Here is an 18,817-nt window from a genome sequence, read left to right as displayed (position 1 = left end):
CTTTTTTTAATGGATAAATAAAATTCCATTATTTATAAATATATATTTATATATACATTTCATTTTATATACATATACTTCATTACATATTTTCTTTATCACACGATCTCACATTTTCTTTATCCATTCATCCGTCAATGGATACTTGTTTCCATACCTTTGTTATTATAAATAATGCTTCAGTGAACGTAGGGGTGTATGTATCTTTTAGAGTTAGCGTTTTCATTTTCTTCAGGTAAATACCCAGAAGTCGAATTGCTGGATCACATGGTAGTTCTATTTTTAATTTTTTGAGGAACTTCTGTTTTCCACAGGGGCTACTAGCAATTTACATTCCCATCAATACAGTGCGCTAGGGCTCCCTTTGCTCCACATCCTTGCCAGCACCTGTTGTTTCCTGTCTTTTTGATACTAGCCATTCTGAGAGATGGAGGTAGTGTCTCATTGTGGTTTTGATTTCCCTAATGATAAGCCATGTTGAGCACCTTTTCATGTGTCTTTTGGCCATCTGTATGTCTTCTTTGGAAAGTCTTGCTTTCTTTTTCTTAGATAAGCTGATTGGCAGGAGGTTATCAAGGAAGGCAGGGAAAGTAATTTCAGTTACATATGCATTCACTGAGAAACGTTGTTGTTTCTGTGGTTTCTGTGCAAGAACTTCCAATGTTCTTTTAGTGGTTCCCCCATCTGAATAAACCATGAATGCATCATAATGAAAGCACCTCATTATAGTTCTTCAGTCCTTGTGTCAATTTGGGTGTCCTGAGAATAAGCTTTCAAGACAGAGAATAAGGGTTTGTTCGACGTAGCACCTGTAAAAGATGAAGGAGAGAGGGCACATGAGTATGTCGGCAAAGCCTTTGGACCATGATGCAGGTGTAAGATCTTTAAAGGGAGGAAGAAGGGAGGATTGCGTAGCAAGAGCCCCAGACTACACTGCAAGCCTGAGAAAGTCTCAGGGGAGCTACAAGGATTCCTGCATCTCTCAGCTCTTTCTGGGGCTGCCCAGGGAAATGCCATGCTTTCCCTTGAACACTCGAATACTGCAGCAGGTCCCTGACAGGCCACAGCTGGAGCACGCTGGCTGAGTACACCCCACAGCAGGCTTTCTCTCTAAGGGGTCTCAGAAGCACATCTCCATAGCAACCACACTTTCTAGTCAAAACTCAACTTCCTAAGGAGCTGTATTGGTTAGCTTTTCTGTGTAAAACCCAGCCTAAAACACAGTGGCTTTGGAGGAAAAAAAAAAAGTATGTATTTCTCATGCATTTGAGAGTTGGCTCTGTTGAGTGGGAGTTGTGGGCCATCATCTGATCTAGACTGGCCTCGGCTAGCACAACCAGCTCTAACGTCGGATGTCACTCAGCCCCCAACAGACGCTCTTGGATGCACCCTCCTCTTACTACTATCAGAAGCACCAAAGATCGCAAATGGTCTCTTGAGGCCTAGACTTAGAACTGGCACTCTTCCACTTTGGCCTCATTCTACTGGCCAAAGCAAGTCACAAGGTTGAGCCCAATGTTAAGGGGCAGCACATCACCAGAAGACGCTCCAAAATTACATGGCAAAGGACACAATGTGAGGAAGGGCGAAGGCTTGGAGCCCAAACTGCAAACCACCACAGAATCCAGGCTAATCACAAAGGCTTGAGTCTCTTTTTCAATAAATATCACTGCCAAATGTGAGGTTATCATGATAGCCCCCGGATTATCAGAAACCAGACGAAGGCAAGAAATAGAACATTCACAAGTATCACAAGGCATTTATAATGAGACATATTAGGGGTCGCACAGAGTCTGCGTGGCAGGTCCAAAAGAAGTGAGGGCAATTTTATTATGTAGAACCATTTAACCAACGTGCTTACACTGGTCTCCTGGGCCTATACAGTGTGAGTTGTTTTATTTGCGATGTGGGGCATAGTCAGGGATAAACATGTTTGAAAACATGTTTTAGTTTGGAAACACTTAGGGAGGGTGAGAAATCCCTGGTTAAACCAATGAAATCTGGCGGTAAGTTGTCCCATTGAGCTATGAACAAAATATGAGTACCTGGGAGGATTTCTTACCTCTGAGCCACCGTTTCTATGTGTGAGAACAACAGTGCAGCCCCCATATGGTTCAAAAACCTGGTCTGAACCAATAAGGTCAGGTTTGATACAGTGAAACTGGTGTATTATGAAGACGTGAGGGGCTTTATGCTACATCTCCCCAGAGTCATAAACCACCACATGGAGAGCAGAAAAGAAAGTTCAATGGAACCTCAGAAAAAGCCACACCCCTGGGCACCTGGGTGGCTTGGTTGGTTAGGTATCTGCCTTCGGCTCAGGTCATGATCCCAGGGTCCTGGGATCGAGCCCCGCATCAGGCTCCCTGCTCAGGGGGGAGTCTGTCCCTCTCCACTCCCCCTGCTTGTGCTATCTCTTGCTTTCTCTATCTCTCTGTGTCAAATAAATAAATAAAATGTTTAAAAAAAAAAAAGAAAGAAAAAAAGAAAAAGCCACCCACTACAAACACATGCCACACTTAGAATACCCCAATATCAGTCCTAAGAACTCCTCGACAGCGTCCCCTGGCAATAATCCCTGGACTCCCAAAGCCAACGCCAAAACACGGGGATACACTTTGCTTTGGAGCCACTTACCTGTTTCCAAGAAACATATAAAATCAGTACAAATATTAAGATTCCAGCAGAGACAAAAATGTACACCCAAGTATAAGTTGTCTTCTCAGGTTCTGCAGAGAGAAAGAGGAAAAGGACATTAAGAAACCTCCTGGCCAGAGCCAGAGACCCTACAACCACCGCTAGGATCTGTGGTTGTAGGTCATTTTCCCCGTCCCCGTGACCCTCTGCCACACGTCTTGGCACCCTCCATTCCTATCACATGCACCCGACCCATGCAACAGCATGTTTGGCACTTGCCAGAATATGCCACAATATCAAACACCACGTACCACCCACCCACACACGCCATGCAACGTGTAGAGCTTCCCAACCATGACACCGTCTTACTGCCATAGAGTGAATGCATGTGCCCCTCAAAATTCATATACTGAAATCCTAGTGCCCAACATGATGGTATTAGGAGGTAGGGCTGGGGGAGGTGATGAGGTCAGGAGGGTGGAGCCCTCGTGAATGGATTTAGTGCCCTTATGATAGAGGCCCTAGAGTGACCCCTCATCCCTTCCACCATGTGAGGATACAATAAGAAGTCTACAACCCAGAAGACAGTCCTCACCCAACCATACTGGCACAATGATCACAAACTTTCAGCCTCTGGAACCGTGAAAGATAAAGTTCTGTTGTTTTTAAGCCACCCAATCTGTGGCAAATTGTTACAGCAACCTGAAGGGACTAAAACATACATGTAACCCAGACAAACCCCTCATACTACACACACAAAGCATATTTCAATTTCACACTCCCCATGCCCCACACATACTCTGCACACATCTCTTCACACACCACCCACACACATTCCTAGCCCTTATTTCCAGGAAAATTCCTCTCTCCTTCCAGGACCATCCTGGATACCCAGAGCACATCCCCCAGGGGTCCCGGTCAGATGCTGCCTTCTTTACCCCTCTTAGCTCCAGGCAGATGCATTTGACCAGCAGCGTCATACCCACCCAGGACCATAGCCAGGACCATGGGAGCCAAGATACCGACCTTCATGGACCTCATCCCACCAGCAGGAGGGATTCTGTACTGACCTGTAGATCTTGGGGATCTAAGGATCTAAGGACTCCATGTCCCTGGGGAAAGTCCTGGGCGTCTGCAGCTCACCCTACAATAGCCCCCCCATCTTGGGCACCATCCATAAGACAGAACCACTGATTCAGCCTCTACCAGCCAACAGTTTGTGGTGGAGCTGGGGCCTGCGCAGAAGAGTTGCTGGCAGGGCTGGGTCCCTGGCCCCTGAGAGACTCTTATCTTCAGAGGACATGGACAGGATCCTGTCCCCTCTCTCCTTGTAGCTAGCAAGCTTCACACTCCAAGCCTTACAGACCACCCAGATCACTTAAGTCACCATGAGCTAAAAGCAGCCCTATTTCCATCGGAGGACTATTGTCACCATTCTCTACCAACTAGACCACCTGCCCTGGCTTAGAGACCTAGTCCGGACTGCTGACTCTGGGGCTGAGCTATACCAGACCAAGCTTCCATCATCCCCACCGTCTCCCGTCTTCCCTAAGGCTGCCTGGGAACCAAAGTTTTACGTTAGGCGACCTCAAGGTGAAGAGTAGGGGAAATATTCAGGAGGCTGCTTACCTATCACAGTCAGGGTGAAGTTGAGCCTCTGGGAGGTAGGCAAGGATTTGTGCCATACCACACACTGGTAGATGGTCATATTGTCTTCCAGAGAGGGCTTCAGCCTCAAGAAGCTTGTGACATTACACATGCCATCTTCATTTTCGGTGATACTATTAGTGAAGACATCCTCAGAAACTTCCGCGTACCAGGGATCCTCCTGGGTCCACTTTTTCCAGGTAATGGTAATGTTCATGGGGTAGAACCCACTAGCCACACACGAAATCAGTTGTTCTGCATTTTCTTTCACCGTGGCTTGCTCCGGAAACAAGCTGCTGACTGGGTAAGCTGCCGAGAGAGAGAAGTCATGCTTCGAGGGTAGGTAGGGACTCTTTATTATCAGCCCAATGCCTGACCCACAGCAAGCCTTCAGGACAGCTGAGCACACTGAATGGGATCCTGCTTAGGCTAAACATTTTGGGTATGTTGGTTTTGGTGTTGGTTGATCTGGTCCCCTACTCACACAGCAATTTTATAGGGCAGGGTTTCTTAAGCTACTTTGTATCATACATAGGCACCTGTGAGAATCTGAGGAAAGTTTTAGAACGCTGTTGTAGAGACTACTAATGGCCAATTTCCATTCTTCAATGACATTGCCAAGTTAAAGCTATTTCTCTCAACCTCCATGTAGCCATGTGAACTTAGGGTCTCGTTTAGATATAATCAGAAATGATGAGAGCAACTTCCAGGGAGTCCTTAAACAACAAGGGTGTCCTAAAGAAAAGGACCGTACCCTACTCTCCTCTCCCCCTTCCTCTTTCCTGCAGAATAGCTGGAACAGCTTGATGACTAGAGACGGAGAAGCCATTTCCAAACATAAGGTGGCAGCTACATGTTGAGAATGGCAAAGTGATAAGATAAAAGGATCCTAGGTCCCCTATGGTCACAGAACTGTCATAGCTGCTCTGGGTTGGCTACATTTGTGTAAAAGACAATAAACTACTTTTTTAAAAAGCCATTGTTGACTTCTGGTTTCCCTTCTGACATGTAAAGACCCTGGAAGTAGTAACAAGAAAAAAGCTGAGCTGAACAAACTACAAACCAACAAGTTGTCTTAGATCCATGAGAGAATTAAGGTGACAGGACAAACCAGCACCCCAAAAACTAGAGAGACAGGCAGATTGAAAGAATCACAGCCAAGATCATGTCACCTTAAGCAGATGCCAGAGCCATAAACCAGTAGAAGCACTTCAGCAGTGACTTACAAATTGCTAAAGGACGAGCATGGACTAGCTTGACAGGAAGAAACTCCTGGGGGCCCAGTCTCACGGGGGTCACCACACTTTCATGCGTTTTACTGCCAGGAAACTCACACGGATTCTCACAGTGAAGGTGCAGGAAAAATCCCCTCCTATTTTCAGGGGAGAGGAAAAGTAACTAAAAATAAACCTAGCCCATTAACTGCAACAAAGGATGCTCAAGAGAAAAGACTTTGCCAGAGCATTTCCCGACCTGGGTAAAGGATGGTTAGCTACATCTAGCCCCCTCTAGCCTTCCGGCCTCACCTACAAAACCTTCTGAAGGTTACAGCCTAGGGGCTCGGGGGGGCTTCAAGAATGAGGTTTAATGGTAAGACTGACTGCTTCCCTCTGCAACCCTTTATCACCACAGCAACAGCACTCAGGGTGATAACAGCAGATGAAAACTGAGAGAGCTGCAAAGCACCAACTCTGTTTCAGAAAGAGGGAAACACTGTATGTTGACTAACATAATCTAATAAAAAAAAAACATTAAAATATAAAAAATAGGGGCACCTGGGTGGCACAGCGGTTAAGCGTCTGCCTTCGGCTCAGGGCGTGACCCCCCCTGCTTGTGTTCCCTCTCTCGCTGGCTGTCTCTATCTCTGTCGAATAAATAAAAATTAAAAAAAAAAGAAAAAAAAAAGAAAAACATATTAAAAAAAATAAATAAATAAAATAAAAAAAATAAAAAAAAGAAAGAAAGAGGGAAACAAAGAAAACAGATAGCCAGCAATGAGGACCTGCCTGTTCTGATGAAAAATCCTTACAAGGAGCCTCTTAAAAAATGTATCTTGTGTTGAAATCGTGTAAGTACATTATAAGAATGTACGGTTATTGTCCCAGTTTATTTCTGCATTTACTGGATGCACTTATGGAAGGCACATAGCAAGTCTTTGTGGGAAGAAACAGAAAGAAATCACAAAAGCGATTAAGAGAGCTCAGATAATGGGGTTTACGCCAGGTACAAGGATCCTGCATCTCTCAAAGACCCTGAAGTTTGTAACATCAAGTATCAGGAGTAAATTACATGTTTTATCATCAATAAACATATTTTACAATAAAAGGGGGGGAGATAAAAAGAAAAGAAGCAAAAAACAAGTGCACCAAATAGAAACATACTAATCCAACTATATATATAATCACTTTAAATCAGTGGTCTAAACACAAATTAAAAAACATAGACCGGGGGCACCTGGGTGGCTCAGTCAGTTAAGTGTCTGCCTTCGGATCAGGTCATGATCTCAGGGTCCTGTTTGGAGCCCCATATGGGGGGGGGGCCTGCTCAGCAGGGAGCCTGCTTCTCCCTCACCCCTCCCCTCCACTTGTGCTCGCTCTCTCAAATAAATAAATAAAATCTTCAAAGAAAAAAAAAAGAAGAAGAACATCAAAATACATGAGGCAAAACCTGAAAGAACTACAAGGAGAAAAGGACAAATCCGACAATTACAGTCGGAGATTTTGACACTCGTCTTTCATTAACTGATAGACCAGCAGACAGAAAAGCAGTAAGAAAATAGTTGAAAGGAACATCACCACCAATCGACTGGATCAAATCAATCAATAGGATACTTTATCCAACAGCAGAATATACATTCTTCCCAAGCTCATATGGAATATTCACCAAGATAAATTGCCTTCTAGCTCATAGAATACATCTTTAACATTTTTAAAGAATAGAAATCAGGCAGAATATGTTCTCAGACCACAATAGAGTTAAACTAGATATCAATAAGCAGAAGGATGGCTGGGAAAATTCCAAATTTCTTGGAGAATAAATCACTTCTGTTCTTTTTTTTTTTTTTTTGCGGGGGGGGGGCGGTTCGTTCTTTCTCTTTCTTTCTTTCCTTCTTTCTTTTTTTAAAACTTTTTTATTATGTTATGTTTAGTCACCATACAGCACATCCTTAGTTTTTGATGTAGTGTTCCATGATTCATTGTTTGCGTATAACACCCAGTGCTCCATGCAATATGTGCCCTCCTTAATACCCATCACCTGCCTAATCCCAATTCCCCACCCCCTCTCCTCTGAAGCCCTCAGTTTGTTTCCCAGAGTCCATAGTCTCTTGTGGTTTATTCCCCCTTCTGTTTAAATCACTTCTATTCTAAATAATATACGGGTCAAAGAAAAAGTCTCAAAAGAAATTTTAAAATATTTCGAACTAAATGAAATTAAAATGAAAATACCACTTATGAAAATTGGCGAGTACAACAAAAGAAATGGTTAGAGGGGAATGTAGAGATTGAATACATATTTAAGAAAAGAATAAAGATATAAAATCAACTATTTTAATAAATAAGCTTCCACCTTCAGAAGCTAGAGGAAGAAGAGCAATTTAAGCTTAAAACAAGCAGAAAAAAGAAATAACAAAAATTAGAGCAGAAATCAATGAAGTTGAAATCAATGGACAGAATCAATGAAAGCAAAAACTGGTGCTTTTGCAACAACTACTAAAATTGATAAGTTTCTAGGTAAATTAAGGAAAAAAGAGAGAAGACATAAATTACTAATATCATAAATGGAAGAGGGATCACTATTGATACTATGAACAAAAGAATAACAAAGGAATATTATGAGCAACATTATGCCCACATATTTGATAACTTAAATAAAATGCACGAAGTCCTTGAAAGACACAAACTACCGAGACTCATACAAGAAAAAAAAGATAATTTGAATAGGCCTACATCTATTACAGGAATTGAATCAAAAATTAATAACCTTCAAAAAGAGAAAGCACCAGGTCCAGATGGTTTCAATGGTGAATTCTACCAAATATTTAAGTTAATTATGATACCAATTCTTTACAATTTCATCTAGCAACTAGCAGCAGAGGAACACATCCTAACTCATTCTATGACCCCAGTAATAAACTAATGCCAGAATCAGATAAAAGCATTACAAAAAAGGAAAACTACAGACCAATATCTCTCATTACACTGAATGCAAAAATCCTCAACAAAATATTAGCAAATTGAATCCAACAATGTATAAAAATAATTATACACTACAACTAAATGAGATTTATTCCAGGTATTCAAGACTGGTTCATCATTCAAAAGTCAATGAATACAATCCATGACATCAACAGACTACAGAAGAAAAATTGTATAATTTGGATATTTGTAAGTATCCAAAAATTGTATAATGTGGATATTTTCCATTTATCAATTATGTGGAAAAAGCATTTGGCAAAATCCAACACCCATTCATGTTAAAAACTCTCAGCAAACCAGGAATAAGGGGAAATTTCTCACCTTGGAAAAGAACATCTACAAAAAACCTACAGCTAACATTGTACTTAATGGTGAAAAACTAAGGACAGGAACAAAGCCAAGGGTATTCTTCTCAAACCAAGCCTATTCAATATTGTAATGGAAGTCCTAGCCAGTAAAATAGAACAAGAAAAGGAAATAAAAGATACACAGGTTAAGAAGGAAAAATGAAATTGTCTTTGTTCTCGGACACATGATTTATATAGAAAAATGCCAAAGACTTGACCAAAAAATATTTAAACCCTAGAACTAACAAGTGATTACAACAGGCTACAGGACACAAGGTTAACAGACAAAAGTCGATTGCTTTCTAAAATACCAGTAATAAACAATTGGAATTTCAAATTAAAGACCCAATACCATTTACATTAGTGCCCTCTCTCCCCCACAAAAAAGAAATACGTAGGTTTAAATCTTACAAAATAGGCATAGGATCTATATGAAGAAAATTACAAAACTCTGATGAATGAAATCAAAGATCTAAATAAATGACGAGATATTCTCTGTTCATGGATAAGAAGAATCAATATTGTTAAGATGTCGATTCTTCCCACCTTGATCTATAGATAGATGCAATCATAAGCCCAGAAAGTACTTTGTGGATACTGATGAACTAACTCTCAAGTTTATATGGACAGGCAATAAGTCTAGAATAGCTAGCGCAATAGTGAAGAACAACAGAATGGGAGGACTGACACAACCGGACTTAAAGACTTACTATAAAGCTACAACAATCAAGACAACATGGTATTGGTCAAAGAAAAGACAAATAGAACAGAACAGAATAGAGAGCCTAGAAATTGACCCACACAAATGTATTCAACTGATCTTTGACAAAGGAGCAAAGGCAATTCAATGCAGAAAAGATAATCTTCAACAAATATGCTGGAACAATTAGACATCCATATGCATAAAGTCTGCACAAGGAATCTAGACATACAACTTACATTTTTCACAAAAATTAACTCAAAACATAAAACTATAAAACTTCTAGAAAGATAACATAAGAGAAAATCTAGGTGGCCTTGAGTTTGGTGATGAGCTTTTATTTTTTATATTTTTAAATTTTTTTTATCTTAAATAGTCTCTGTGCCCAGCATGGAGCCCAACACGGGGCTTGAATTCATGATCAAGACCTGAGTGGAGATCAAGAGTCAGACACTAAACCAACTGAGCCACCCAGGTGTCCCCCATGATGAGCTTTTAACTACAATGCCAAAAGCGTGATCCATGAAAGAAAAAATGGTGAATTGGACTTGATTGAAATTTAGAAGTTCTGCTCTGCAAAACACAATGAAGAAAATGAAAAAACAACACATAGACTGGGAAAAAATATTTGCAAAATTCATATCTGATACAGAACTCTGTGTATCTAAAATACACAGAGGACTAAAAAAAATAAAATACATATAAGACTCTTAAAACTCAACAATAGGAAAACAAAGAACCCAACTGAAAAATGGACAAATGATCTAAACAATTATCTTTCAAAACAAGACAAACAGGTGACCAAAAAAAAAAAGGCAAATGGAAAGATCCTCAACATCATATATCATTAGGGAATTGCAAATTAAAACAACAGATGAGACTACGCACCCATTAGAATGGCTAAAATATAAAAAACTAACAATACCAAATGTTGACAAGGATACAGAACAAAAGGAACTCTCATTCATTGCTGGTAGGAATGCAAAATGATACAGTCATTCAGGAAGAACTGGCAGTTTCTTACAAGTTAAACACAGTCTTAACATATGATTCAGCAATCACACTCCTAGGTATTTACCCAACTGAGATGAAAAATAATGTCTACACAAAATCTACGCCTGAATGTTTATGGCAGCTTTTTTCCTAATTGCCGAAAACTGGAAGCAATCAAGGTGTTTCTCTATAGGTGAATGGATAAACAAACGAGGTATATCGGTACGATAGAATGTTACTCCGTGATAAAAAGAAATGAGCTATCAAACCACCAAAAAAAAGAGACACAGAGGAATTTTTTTTTAAGGTTTATCTATTTATTTTGAGAAAGAAAGAGAGAGAGAACACATGCAAGTGGAGGGTAGGGACAGAGAGAGAGGGGAAGAGAATCTCAAGCAGACTCCTTGCTGAATGTGGAGCCTGACGCAGGGCTCAATCTCTGGACCCTGAGATCATGACCTGAGCCAAAATCAAGAGGCAGACACTTAACCGACTGAGCCACCCAGGCACCCCAGAGACACAAAGGAACCCTAAATGTATATTATTAAGTGCAGGAAGCCAGTATGGAAAGGTTACATATTGGATGATTCCAATTCCAATTATATCACATTCTAGGAAAGGCAAAACTATGGAGATAGCAAAAAGAATAGTGGTGCAAGGGGTCCAGGAGGAGGAGCGAATAGATGAAGCAAAGGCAGTGAAATTATTCTGTAATATCGTAATGGTAGATGTATGATATCATACATACGTCAAACTCACAGAACTGTAAAAACAAAGAGTGAATCTTAAGGTATGCAAAATTAAAAAAAAAATTTAGGAGTTCAAGGAATCCCAAGAAAGAGAGAAGGTAAACTATAATAAGCAAATCTAAGTGTACTACAAATGTATGAAACAACCTCACTGCAAGGGACAGAGGAAAGGTGCTGACCTAAGAAACTTTTGAAATAAATGGAGTCTATAAGAACAAAGGCAAAATGAAAGATGCCTGAGTGGCTCAGCTGGTTAAGCATCTGCCTTCAGCTCAGGTCATGATCCCAGCGTCCTAGGATCGAGTCCTGAATTGGGCTCCTTGCTCAGCAGAGAGCCTGTCTCTCCCTCTGCCTGCTACTCCCCCTGCTTTTGCTCTTTCTCTGTCTCTGACAAATAAATAAATATATAAAATCTTAAAAAAAAAAAAAGAAAAGAAGAACAAAGGCAAAATGAATTGCAATTGAATACTGTACTCTAGTTGACAAAGTGTTTCTCATGGGGGTACAGGTTAACAATTCTGATATGGTTCCAGATGTGTACTGGAATGAAGCAATTAAGTAAATAGATGGAGGATGGCAGGGGCCAGGTTTCTCACTGTTGGAGTGGGGGTTCACAGATAAGCAAAGGAAGGAGGCTAGAATGATTCATATGGTAATAGATTAAAGTTAAGGGCATCATTAAGGACTCATATTTAATTTAATATAGACACAGATGGTTATGAATAGAAATCCATATATATGTATATACACAGACTAGTATACATACACATTATTTCTTTGCTCTATCAGTTCAGAGGGCCTTGAAACAATGATACCCCAGGGGAGACAAGCACATGTAGTGCCCAGATTTTGGTTTCTAATATCATTTTCCAATAAAAAGAACCAGGGAGAATTCTTCGAGTAATTGGCTGATTCTGGAAATGGGACAAGAAATACACAAGATGATCCCAGAGCATCTTGTAGTGCCAGAAAGTAAGGGAGTGCCTGAAGCAAAACGAAACCCCACAATGATGAGGGTATGTCAAAGAGACACAAGAGTCAACTGAAAATACTCCCAATGGCCAAAGCTGGAAGAATTTGAGCAAGAAGATAAATACAGTAGTGTTATATTATGACCCAAAGTATAAAATAAATATCCTGAGTCCATCCTGATATAAATAAATGATTAAATAGATTAATAAGTGGGGGAGAAGGAGGGGGAGCATGATTCCCCACAGCTTAAATGTGGGCTGCACAGAGTGACTTCCTTTCAAAGAGTGTAGCAAGACAAGGAGGGGGAGGAGAGTGACTTTATGGTGGAGAAACCAGGCAAATACTACTTAAGCTAAATGATTAAGGTCAACACCAGTAGTCATAAATCGTTCAATTAGATGGGATGGGACAAAAATGGCACTTTACCTCTGTGATTGTCCTCTCCCAAAACCATAACTCCAGTGAATTATGGGAATAACAACAGAGAAATGCCAATAAAATGGCACCCTATGATATACCTGACCACTACTCCTCAGAAGGTCAAGGTTGTCAAATACAAGGAAAGTCTGAGAAATTGTCAAAGTCAAGAGGAGCCCAAGGACACATGACAACTAAATGCAATGTGGTATTCTGGATGGGATCTTGGAACAGAAAAAGGATATTAGATTAAAAACTAAGGAAATCTGGGGGCGCCTGGGTGGCACAGCGGTTGAGCGTTTGCCTTCGGCTCAGGGCGTGATCTCGGCGTTATGGGATCGAGCCCCACATCGGGCTCTTCGGCTATGAGCCTGCTTCTTCCTCTCCCACTCCCCCTGCTTGTTCCCTCTCTCGCTGGCTGTCTCTATCTCTGTCTAATAAATAAATAAAATCTTTAAAAAAAAAAAAAAAACTAAGGAAATCTGAATAAGTTATAAATTTTAATTAATAATAATTACCAATACTGGTTCATTATTTGTAACAACTATGCCATATTAATGCAAGATGTTAATAACAGGGGAAGTGGTATGCAGAGATGGGAGTGATATGAAAACTCTGCACTGTCTTTGCAATTTTTCTGTAAATCTAAAACTATTCTGGGACACCTGGGTGGCTCAATTGGTTAAGCATCTGCCTTCAGCTCAGGTCACGATCCCAGTGTCCTGGAATCAAGTCCCGCATTGGGCTTCTTGCTCGGTGGGGAGCCTGCTTCTCCCTCTGCCTACCGCTCTCCCTGCTTGGGCTCTCGCTCTCTGACAAATAAATAAATAAAATCTTAAAAAGAAAAATCAATAAACTATTCTAAAAAAATAAAGCCTATTAATTTTTTAAAATATTTTTATTTGGGGGTGCCTGGGTGGCTCAGTTGGTTAAGCATCCAACTCTTGCTTCAGCTCAGGTCATGATCTCAGACTCCTGAGTTTGAGCCCCATGTCAGGCTCCACACTAAGCAGGGAGTCTGCTTGAGATTCTCTTTCTCCCTCTCCCTCTGCTCTCCCCCACCCCACACGCATGCATATTCTCTCTCTCTCAAATAAATAAATAAATCTAATAAAATAAAATACTTTTATCTTAAGTTTCTGTCGGTTGCAGAGGAAATTAATCCTAACTTAACATCCCCATCCCCCAAGTTCATATGTACAAAATATTAAAAGTTCTCAGTACAATTTGGGGGGCTCATAGACACTGTACCTCTTTTATAGGCTGAATTGCGGCCTCTTAAAATTCGTACGCTGAAGTCCTAACCGCTGTCCCTCAGACTGTGACTGTATTTGGAAACAGGGTCTTTACTGAGGTAATTCAGTTAAAATGAGGACATTAGGTTGGGCCCTAATCTAACAGGACCGATGTCCTTGCAGGAAGAAAAGAGTAGGACACGTGCACAGAGGGAAAACTATGTGAAGACAAAGGGAGAAGACGGCTACCCACAAGCCAAGCAAAAAGGCCTCAGAAAAAAACAACCCTACTGATACCTTGATCTCAGACTGCTAGACTGCAGAATTATGAGAAAATAACTTTCTGTTATTTAAGCCACCCAGTGGTATTTTGTTCTAGCAACTCCAGCAAATGAATACACCCACCAAAGCCCACCTACATAGTACCAGACCAATCATAACCAAGAAAAGTCGAGCTCAAAGAGGTGTTTGGAGTATAGTGTTGCTGTTATTCCGAGTCTTCACTGGGCACGGACCTCACAACAGTACCCAGCTGGGCATTTTCATACATTATTTTATGTAATCCTCAGAATATTACAAGACAGGTACGATTTATCAACCCATTTTGTACATGGGAAAATTCAGACCCAAAAATATTAAATGGCTAGCCCAATCACCCAGTTTGGAAACAGCAAAGCTAAAACAGGATTCAGATCTATGGAACCAGAGCCGAGCATCTCTCTCCCTTCCCAGCTGCCTTTCAGAGACACCTCTTCAGTGAACACCCACCGTCCACACACTAAGCGAATTATATCATGACTAACATAGCTATCTTTCACTGAGCACTTACAATGGGCCAAGCACTATGCTGTGTTACCTGCACTTTTCAGACTCTTCCCCACAACAGACCTCCTAGGTAGGTATTATTACATTTGTTCAGAAGGAGGGTCTATGTGATTAAGAACTTGCCCAAAGTTGTCCAATTGTCCATGGAAGCCCAGGACTCAAACCCACGTCTGTCTGACTCAGCAGCCCATGCTCCAAGTTTCTGCTCTGGTTGGCCCATAGCTCCACCTCAAACCTCAGCACCACAGCAACCAAAGGGCCCTGCCCCCAGGCACTCACCCATAACCTCCAGCCGGACTCTTCCCACTGCTTTGTGAGGGGTGATCACCACCTCGCATCGGTACTCTCCTGCTTCCCACAGCTGGACCCCTGGGAGCTGCAGCGAGGCATCCCCCCTTTCCAGCCTCGATAGAGGCACGGAGGCTCCAGGTCGTACTATCTTTCGGTGGGCTCCAAAAAACTGAAACAGTATAACTTCTGTTGCAGACATCTGATTCTTCCAAAACCAGGTGATACCCATAATTGTGATGTCCAGGTGGCGGTGACCCTGGACTTTGCAGACAATAGTGGCATTGTCATTCAGGAGCACCGTCTGAGTCTCCCCTGCCATCTCCACTTGCAGAGAACCTGTGGCAATAAGAGAACTCAGTTATGGGAGACTCTTGGAAAAAACACAGGTGTGGTACTCTCAAATGCTGCCATGTAATTGGAAACAAATTCCTTTTATTGTGGGGGAGGGGGAGTCTCAGGTACAGAGGCTCCCTAGTTCATGGCCCCACATTAATCCAAATAAGATCCTTCGACTTTATTCTTCTTTTTTCAAGACTGTGTTCAATATTCTGTGTCCCTTCCAATTTCATAGGAATTTTAAAATCAGTTTACCAATTTCTACAAAAAAGCTCACTGAGCTTCTAATAGGAATCACACTGAATCTGAAAATCAGTTTGGGGAGTACTGTCATCTTAACAATGTTGTCTTCTAATCCATGAATCTGTTTTTGGGATATGCAATGGACTGAATGTTTGTGTCCCTCCAAAATTCATATGTTGAGGCCTACTGCTCAGTGTGATGGTATTTGGAGGTAGGGCCTTTGGGAGGTAATTAGGTCATGAGGGTGGAGCCCTCATGAATGGGATTAGTGTCCTTACAAAAGACGTGAGGGAAAGATCTCTTTCTCAGCACCAGAGGATTCAGCAAGAAGGTTTCCTCCACAAGCGAGGAAGAGGCCCCTCTCCAGGAACCAAATCAGTCAGCACCTGATCTTGGACTTCCCAGCCTCCAGAACTGTGAGAAATAAATCTCTGTTGTTTAAGCCTAAGGTCTAAGGTATTTGTTAGGGTGGCCTAAAAAAACTTAAGACAGGATGCTTTTCCATTTCACTTATTCAGATCCACTTAAATTTTTTTCAACCTTAAATAGTCTCACTGTTCTGATGTAGTAATCAGAGCAAGCTAAACATTTGCTATATTTAGGCCATCCATGTATCCCCAGACTTGGTTCTTTCCTTAGGTCTGCTTTTATCAATGCTGGTGATAGACCAAGTCTGATTTATATGATGCATCTTATGTGGGAAATGTCCGTGACTCTAGGTATCTGATCATCTTTGAGAAATGACAGCAAAGCTAGTGTAATAACTTTTGGAGATAACCATTGCTAATTTGATGATTACCAGTAGCCACTAAATCAACTATAAAACTTAAAAAAAAAAAAAAGCTTTATAATTTTCAGAGTAAAACTGTTATGCTTCTTTTGTTAAACTTATTCCTAAGTATTTTATTCTTTCTGATGGTTTTCATAAATAGAATTGTTTTCTTAATTTTATTTCTGGATTGCTCACTACAAGTATATAAAAATACTATTTATTCTTTTTTATTTCCATCTCCCACCCCCAACAGGCAATCATTCTAAGATGTTTAATGCTTCCATTTTTGCTCTCTCTAAAACTGCCTTGCTTTGTGGGACGTCTGGGTGGCTCAGGTTGTGATCCCAGGGTCCTGGGATGAGTTCCCACTCAGGCTCCTTGCTCAGCGGGGAGCCTGCTTCTCCCTCTGCCTGCCACTCCCCCTGCTTGTGTGCTCTCTCTCTCTGACAAATAAATAAATAAAATCTTTTTTAAAAGGTGATTCCTTCAATAGGGTATTTCTTAAAAAAAAAATGCTTTATTTTGTTTCTCAAACTTATGAAAATGGTATGGAATTACATGTTACTGTTTCTGCTCCTGCCATTGTTTCAAATCCTCTCTCATTGATACGTGTACAGCTAGTCCATTGGTTGAAGTTAATGATGAGTTCTTCATATGCAAATCTACATTTGGCTCATCCACAGCCCCAGGGATGGGACACCCCCAGGGTCCCCTAAATTCCCACATCTCCACCCATCCAGCCACCACCACTTGGCACAGCCCGGCCTATTCTGGCCAGTCTATAAAGTGTCAAGTGATATCTTACTGTTTTAACTTCTATTCTATGATTAGTAGTGAGTTTAAACATGTCTTCATATGCCTTTCTGCCTTTGGTTTCCTGTTTGATAATTAGAAACATCCATCTGTGCCCCCCCCCGCCCAAAAAAGTAAAAGAGAACGTTTGAATGTCACCACAAAGGTAAAACACTCCCCTCACACTTTTGGCAAAGGCTTCAGGAAAGTGAAATATTCCCCTTCACTAGCACGCAGGGGAGTATTTTCCTTACTCCCGCTCCTCCCCACCCCCTATACCTCGTTTTTCTTCTCAGCTCCTGCATCCAAAGTGATGCAAAAGCGGCTCTGAAATTTACAGAGCATTCAGGGCACCGAATCAAAGGAGGCACCTGGTCTCGGGCTCCTACAAGTATCAACTCGGTGCAGAGTAGCCGTCACTAAAAATTAGAGTAAGTAAACGGAGCCGCCGGTCGTAGAAGTGAGCCCCGGGCGGCTGCGGACCTCAGCGGGGACTCCCGCGGCAGCGGCCCAGGGAGCACCTGTGACGCAGCCAGCACCCCTCCGGTCTCCCCGGCCGCTCTCCCCCGACCCCCCGCTCCTCCCGCGCCGCGGGCCTACCTGTGCTGGGTGGCCAGCGCCACAGGGCCAGAAGCAGAGGCACAAACCCGAGCCGGAGCAGCCGCCAGTGCGCCATGTGTACGGTCCGCTGGTCTGGCCGGCCGGAGCCCGGGACACTCCGCGAAGCCGCCGGCAGCAGCGCGTACGTCAGGCAACTAGCTGCGGCTGTGACACGGGCGGAACTGCGGCGCGATGCTCTGAGCCCGGGTGGCGATGGAGGGAACTAACCTAAGGGGCAAAGCGGACTTCCGGGCCTGTGGGTGCCCTCTGGTAGTCGGCGAAGTGAATTGGGATGAGTTCATTCACTCCCCTCTGCCCCGGTGTAAGAGCCCTGCGCCCGGCCACACCCCCACCGGGAGGGCAGGCCGGAGGCTGCGCGGAGGGCTGCGGGAGGCTGGCAAAGGTGGAGCACCGAGCCTGCCTTCCAGAAGTGGGGAGGCGCCTTGGGCCCAGGTCACTTTGTAAACTGAGGCCGGAGCCGGCAGCCGGTGTACCGCAGGTGCCCCTCCCGCAAAGCGCCGCGGACCGTGGTGGCCACGGAGGTGGTGGCTTTGCTAGTGAATGCAATGTCAGGGGGCGGGGCGGAGCGGAGCGGAGCGTGGTCACTGCTCTTACCATAGAGCGCGTAGCTCCGTCAGTTAACTTCCCATTCTTTTTTTTTTTTTTAAAGATTTTATTTATTTATTTGACAGCCAGCCAGCGAGAGAGGGAACACAAACAGGGGGAGTGGGAGAGGAAGAAGCAGGCTCCCAGCGGAGCAGGCAGCCCGATGCTGGATCCCGTTGACTCCTGGGATCACGCCCTGAGCTGAAGGCAGACGCTTAACGACTGGGCCACCCAGGCGCCCCTAACTTCCCATTCGTGATTTGGGGTTAGGCCACGATCTCAGGGTGGTGAGATCAGCACCCCCCTCAAACCTCCCTGCTGAGCGGGGAGTTAGATTCTCTCCTGCTCCCTCTGCCCCTCCCCCCATCCGGAGCAGACGCCATGCTCTCTCTTAAAAACAAAACAAAAAACCCTAAAATGTTCATTCAGTGATCATTACGTTTTACCACCTCCAGACCA

At 42.8% G+C, this 18,817-nt stretch overlaps 1 protein-coding gene and 1 non-coding gene across 2 annotated transcripts; one reads left to right on the top strand and one right to left on the bottom strand.

Annotated features, from left to right (window-relative positions):
- Positions 1-429: 429 nt before the first annotated feature.
- On the bottom strand, positions 430-18,407 carry NCR3LG1 (natural killer cell cytotoxicity receptor 3 ligand 1). Its single transcript, XM_011232205.3, has 5 exons — positions 17,753-18,407; positions 14,998-15,345; positions 4,267-4,593; positions 2,638-2,729; positions 430-809 (listed from the first exon to the last, which is right to left on the bottom strand). Exons 1-5 carry the CDS (start codon positions 17,826-17,828, stop codon positions 774-776), a joined length of 879 nt encoding a protein of 292 aa, XP_011230507.2. The 5' UTR covers positions 17,829-18,407; the 3' UTR covers positions 430-773.
- LOC117796839 lies at positions 16,128-16,256 on the top strand. The gene has a single exon (XR_004621544.1). It is a non-coding gene; the product is annotated as a small nucleolar RNA SNORA72 (small nucleolar RNA).
- Positions 18,408-18,817: the final 410 nt, after the last annotated feature.

Source organism: Ailuropoda melanoleuca, chromosome 16, assembly GCF_002007445.2.
Source record: "Ailuropoda melanoleuca isolate Jingjing chromosome 16, ASM200744v2, whole genome shotgun sequence".
In the NCBI taxonomy this organism is placed as follows: domain Eukaryota; kingdom Metazoa; phylum Chordata; class Mammalia; order Carnivora; family Ursidae; genus Ailuropoda; species Ailuropoda melanoleuca.
Note: the sequence above shows the minus strand (reverse complement) of the source record. Positions and strands in the feature narration are given on the sequence as shown.

Coding starts and splice junctions, on each gene's coding strand:
- NCR3LG1 (XM_011232205.3), bottom strand. CDS start 17,828: ATGGCGCACTGGCGGCTGCTCCGGCTCGGGTTTGTGCCTCTGCTTCTG. Junction 4,594..14,997: donor AGTCCGGCTGGAGGTTATGG/GTGAGTGCCTGG, acceptor CTCTCTCGGCAG/CTTACCCAGTCAGCAGCTTG. Junction 810..2,637: donor TATATGTTTCTTGGAAACAG/GTAAGTGGCTCC, acceptor CATCTTTTACAG/GTGCTACGTCGAACAAACCC.